Source organism: Archocentrus centrarchus, chromosome 9 (assembly GCF_007364275.1).
Source record: "Archocentrus centrarchus isolate MPI-CPG fArcCen1 chromosome 9, fArcCen1, whole genome shotgun sequence".
Classification (NCBI taxonomy): Eukaryota; Metazoa; Chordata; class Actinopteri; order Cichliformes; family Cichlidae; genus Archocentrus; species Archocentrus centrarchus.
The window spans coordinates 7,214,560-7,220,412 of NC_044354.1; the positions used below are offsets into that span (position 1 = coordinate 7,214,560).

Here is a 5,853-nt window from a genome sequence, read left to right on the forward strand (position 1 = left end):
TGCCATGGTGTTAGTGTTAACATGATTTCAGGTGGTGGGGTGCAGAGTGCAGTCCCTGCAATTGAAACGCTTTTGTGCGATGATAGTGTGGTCCCTGATGATCTTGATGAACCAGTCCCATTGCCCGGACAGCCAGCGCTACCAGGCATGACTAGTGAGGACTGGTATCAGTTGCAGAGGAATGATAGTGCTTTGGCCAGTGTCATTCAGATTTTGGAAACTAAAGCTGAGACTTTGGACGGGAAGTTTGATGACCCCGAGGTGTCTCGACTCTTATGAGAGAGATCCAAGTTGTTCTTACTCGAAGGAGTGCTATTTCGCAAAGTTCTGGATCAAAGGGGAAAGGTTTTCCATCAGCTTGTTATCCCCAGTAGCCATAGAGAAAGAGCATTCCAAGGTATTCATGACGAGGTAGGGCACATGGGAATTGAGAGGACTTTGGAACTTGCCAGAGCGAGGTTCTATTGGCCACGAATGGCCAGTTACATTGAGAACAAATGTAAAACATGCGAAAGGTGTGTAAAACGGAAAGCACGGGTGCAGAAAGCATCTAAACTTGTTAACATTAAGGTTAGTAGCCCACTCGAACTAGTTTCATAGATTTTTTGACACTGGAGCCTGATTCGAGGGACACTAGGAATATTCTAGTGTTGACAGACCATTTTACGAAATACGCTCAGGCGTATCCAACAAAGGACCAGACAGCGAAGACGGTGTCTGCAGTGCTGTGGGAGAACTTCATCAGCCACTATGGGTTTCCTCGCAGAATTCATAGTGATCAAGGCGCTTGCTTTGAATCGGAAGTGATTGCGGAGCTCTGTAAACTGGCGGGCATTGTGAAGTCCCGCACTACACCCTATCACCCACAGGGCAATCCAGTGGAAAGGTTTAACCGGACTTTGCTGGACCTTCTGGGTACACTGGAAGACAAGAAGAAGGAGGAGTGGAGAAAGTATCTTCGACCCCTTGTACATGCTTATAATTGCACGAAGCATGATGCAACTGGGGAGGCTCCATTTCTTCTCATGTTTGGAAGAGAGCCACGTCTTCCAATAGACCTCTGTTTTGGGGTCAGTCCCCGAGGTCACAACGTTGGAACACACTCACAGTATGTACGGGAGCTAAAGCGTAGGTTGAGGCAAGCATATGACTTGGCCTCCAGGAATGCTGAGAAAAGACAATTGCTGAACAAGAGGCGCTGGGATGCTAAAGTTACAGCCCTGCCTCTAGAAGTGGGCGATAGAGTCCTAGTGAGAAATTTGAGTCTCAGAAAGAAGCACAAAATCTCAGATAGGTGGGAGCCTACTGTGCATGTTGTGGTTAAGCAACCGGATGAGTCTATCCCTGTCTATGTGATTAAGCCTGAGGATGCAGAAGGTAGAGAGCGAGTCTTGCACCGTGACATGCTTCTTCCTTGTGGGTTTCTGCCTGTGAACTCGGAAGCTGAAAGTTTGGATGTGCAAACCACCTCTAGTGAACCTTGTGTGGGTGGAGCTGAATGGGACAATGTTGAGGGCCACCAGCCTGTTGAAGAGGTGGTGGGAGATGGTGTGTCAGACTTGACTAATTGCTCTTTTGAGGTTGGCCTGTTGGGAGGTCAACGAGAGGAGAGTGCTGTTTTGGGAGAAGAGGGCGTCTCTCAGATGCGGCATTCTTGGAATCCTGAAGCTGCTGAGTTCATTTCGGATCAGTTTGAATCCGAGTCGGCAGATGTCGACAGTGCGTTGAGTCCAGTTAGGACTACTGGTAGGCCGCAAAGAAGGCGGTTGCCACCAGCTTATCTCAGTGATTACCAGGTGGGTTATCAAGTTGGTTGTAAACATCACGGCGTGGCGCCAGTATCTACTCTATTGGATGAGTTTTTGAGGGCCTTACAGCACCAAATCACTGAATTGGTGCAGTCTCTGTCACATGTTAGTGACGGGGACGTCACGTTTTAAGCAGGGGTGGATGTAACCCAGCGGTAGATTGTAAGAGTTTCTGTTATGATAGTGTGCATGTGAAGTGTGTTGAGATCATCCTGAAGGAGGAGGGTTCATTTTGCGACTGTTTTGCGGCAGTCAACTCGAACGTTAACCTTGGTGGGAGGGGCTGCGGGCTCACTCGGTCTGTAGCTTTCGCAGAGCGAACTTGAGCGAGCCACTGTAGCTTTTCTATGCAACAGCCCTAAAGTTTATGTTCATCATCCTGCTAGGTAAGAATACTGTTATATGTATACCCTCTTGTCGGTATGATGTTAGACTGTAATGTTATAGCGTATTGTATTGTTTGAAGGGTTATAAGATTGTCAATCGCTAGCCACGGGAAGGTAGCAATTGAACTGATTAGCCGCCATGTTGCGTGCACTGTCCGAACGGAGTTAGCATGTCATTCGGAGGTTATTTATGCTGTATTAAAATGTTATTCTTTCATGTGACGTATAGTATGGGCATGTGAATTTGTACAGTATATTGCTGTTTTAGTTATGAGCGCTCACTCGGTCTGTAGCTTTCGCAGAGCGAACTTGAGCGAGCCACTGTAGCTTTTCTATGCAACAGCCCTAAAGTTTATGTTCATCATCCTGCTAGGTAAGAATACTGTTATATGTATACCCTCTTGTCGGTATGATGTTAGACTGTAATGTTATAGCGTATTGTATTGTTTGAAGGGTTATAAGATTGTCAATCGCTAGCCACGGGAAGGTAGCAATTGAACTGATTAGCCGCCATGTTGCGTGCACTGTCCGAACGGAGTTAGCATGTCATTCGGAGGTTATTTATGCTGTATTAAAATGTTATTCTTTCATGTGACGTATAGTATGGGCATGTGAATTTGTACAGTATATTGCTGTTTTAGTTATGAGCGCTCACTCGGTCTGTAGCTTTCGCAGAGCGAACTTGAGCGAGCCACTGTAGCTTTTCTATGCAACAGCCCTAAAGTTTATGTTCATCATCCTGCTAGCGGAACGGTCATCTTGCCCAGCCGGGGCTACAGAGGAGAGGGAGCGGCTACGTTCACGTGAGCCTCGGGATCACCACATACTTGGAATCAAGTACTCTCAGACACACTAAACACATATAGAGCTCTATTTTCTTTTATTGCTGGCCAGCCATTTTATTTCATTCATAGACTACTCCGAGCATTTACTGGAGTGTGTTTGGAGACCCACGCTTTTATCGTGGATTATATGAACATTGGTGCTTTGAACTGCAAAAACTGAGAAAGAGACTCTATGTTCGTGGGGTATACGATGTGCCTCATATTTTGACACATGCTGTGTTAATGAGAGTGTTGTAATTAAAGATACAATCTGTATTTTCTTTTCTTTCTTTCTTTTGTTATTTGTAAGTGGTATACAATTTTATTTCAGGCAGACCCGCGTAGCGGTGAATTTATGTTATGGTTAGAGTTAAGATTCCTTTCGAATCGTAAATGCATGGCAGATGTGTGTAAAGGGATGACATTCTGCAACTGTTTGTGATGCATGCTTCAGTCCAAAACAAAGCTTTAGGTATTGGACAAGGATGGTACATTGCCATCGACCCTAAATAAATTCCATCCTGTTGTTACAGATATGATTTCAGCTCTCATTCCTTAACAAGCTGATATACCGGTTACAGGGACACAGGGGCATTTTTGGACAGGTTTGGTTCCCCAAAGCCTGCAATGCTGGCTCACTAACACTGCCACAAAACCGTGCCAGTTCAAACCTCCTTTGGATGGTTTCCGAGACAGCAGTTATGTTGTTGCAGAGAAAGACCGCGTGAGGGCGCCAAAGGACACTGTAGTCTCACTGTTGAAACACTGAAGCGAGAAGAACGTGATTAAATTACACTCATAAGAGCCACTCAAACAACCCTGAACTGAAATGTGTTGGAGAAATTGGCAGATCTTTTTAAATCCTTGTTTTGGGATCAAATTCACTAAACTTCTAATGCTAATTTTTCTATACATAACAAAACAGCAACAGGGAAAAGATATCAAAAAAATCTAAAAATATGAATGCAACTCAAACTCTTTTTTTCTTGTGAGAGGTCTTGTGATTAATATTACAATAATGGTGTCAGGACGATGATTAAACTATGTGAAGAAGCTCCTTGGTTTCACTTCTTTCCTTTGCAATTGTCATATCAGGAAAAAAGCTGATAAATCAAATTGTATTTGAGTAAACAGACTTTTAGGCAGAGATTGTTTTGAAATTTGTATTTTACTATGAAAACATTTGAACTCAAAATTTCTGTGGTTTAATATTTATTTTTACACAAGTTCTTAGTTCTTGTCTTCATTTCCAAAATGGAGAGTCTGTACAGTGAGGTCACTCTCGGGGCATGGTCATTCAGGTCATGTGGTACAACGCTTTTTATTAGAGATACAAATGGTCAAAGTCTGAAAGTAGACTAGCAAGCTGAACTGGAAAAGAAAGGCTTAGCACCAGTTTTTTCTCTCACAAGACTGATCAGCAATCTGAGTTCATGATGCAGCTTTATGGAGCTCTGATCCTGTGTGTGACTCTGTCTGCAGGTATGAAAATATTTCATGTTGGTCCTGTGTGCTTTGATAGATAAAGAAATTGAAGTTTAAAGGTGATCTTAAAGGGTGGAAAGAAAATGAAAGTTAAAGACACAGTAACAATTCAGTAATGAGTTATATAACAAGCTTGTGAGGAAACAGCAATAAACACTTTATATCTTTTTTGTTTAATCATTCAAATTTTAAATGTAAAAACAACTGTTTATAGTTTTGTGGTGTTAAGTATACGACAGACTTCAAAACAAATAAAAGAAAAAATAAAACTTCCAATAATTGCATGTGTGTTTGAAATTGTTTTGTTTCCTTTTATAGCATGTGGATTAAGGTGCTACACATGCACAGCCACTGATCCGAAATCCTGCACAAACATCGAATCTTGTTCCAGCTTATTCAACCGTTGTTTCTCTGTCAGTGCCAAATTAAACGGTGAGTTTTTTTCTCATGTTAGAAGCTCAGATAACTCTGAATATCTGCCTGCTGCAAGTCACAACATGTTTTGTAAAGTCATTTCTGAGAATTTTCTCATCATGTCTTGCAGGTGTGACAATGGTTACCAAGGGCTGCCTAAACAGTTTAGCCTGTATCAGTCCTATAACTTGCTGTGAAGGGGACCTGTGTAACAGCGCTATTCCAACTGGTCCCAGTGCCATCCTGCTGCTGGTGTCCTCAGCCATCCTCAAACTTCTTTTCTGAGGCTGTGGAATGATGTTATTTCCATGCTGCATTTTTTTCTGATTCTATTTCATAAAACTAAGGAAGAAATAATTAACTTTGGAGTGCCATGATATGAAATAAAAGTCTCCTTGACATTTTGATCTTTCACTCAAGGTAGTTCAGGGTCTGTCCTATTCAAATACTGTACTGATTCAATGTAAACTTTTCCTAAAGCAAATAAAATGCAAACAAAAATATAAATTTGCATATTTTTTTGAACAGTTTTAACTTCATTTGGGAAGATGCCTGATTTTTTTTTATTTCATGTTACTACAGCCAAAGAGTGATCAGAGCAAAAGTTTATAACCTTTGTTTTTAAACCAAAAAAAGGAAAACACTAAATGCCAGTTTATAAAACATTTATTTGTATGCTTTAAAAAGGAACTCAATATGGGGAAGTCACCACTTAAACATGCCTTAAACACCTGAGATTTAAATAACAGTTGTAGCTGTATGTGTGTTGTGTCAGTTTAAACTTTGATTTGTTGTCAGATAACACATTTTGGCATGTTGTGTTCATCTGATATTCACAAACAAGATTCTTAGTTTCCTTGTTTAGAATTTTATTAATTAATTTGAAGCCCACAAACTGAAATGTTACTCTATTTGACAATTACAGTTAACATAATA

The 5,853-nt window shown here is 41.5% G+C and overlaps 1 protein-coding gene across 1 annotated transcript; it reads left to right on the plus strand.

Moving 5' to 3' along the window:
* The first annotated feature begins 4,376 nt into the window (after positions 1-4,376).
* On the plus strand, positions 4,377-5,387 carry LOC115786296 (prostate stem cell antigen-like). Its single transcript, XM_030738388.1, has 3 exons — positions 4,377-4,500; positions 4,822-4,935; positions 5,048-5,387. The coding sequence occupies exons 1-3, from the start codon at positions 4,452-4,454 to the stop codon at positions 5,200-5,202; spliced, it is 318 nt and encodes a 105-aa protein (XP_030594248.1). The 5' UTR covers positions 4,377-4,451; the 3' UTR covers positions 5,203-5,387.
* The last annotated feature ends 466 nt before the right edge of the window (positions 5,388-5,853 follow it).

Coding starts and splice junctions, on each gene's coding strand:
- LOC115786296 (XM_030738388.1), top strand. CDS start 4,452: ATGATGCAGCTTTATGGAGCTCTGATCCTGTGTGTGACTCTGTCTGCA. Junction 4,501..4,821: donor GTGTGTGACTCTGTCTGCAG/GTATGAAAATAT, acceptor TTCCTTTTATAG/CATGTGGATTAAGGTGCTAC. Junction 4,936..5,047: donor TGTCAGTGCCAAATTAAACG/GTGAGTTTTTTT, acceptor CATGTCTTGCAG/GTGTGACAATGGTTACCAAG.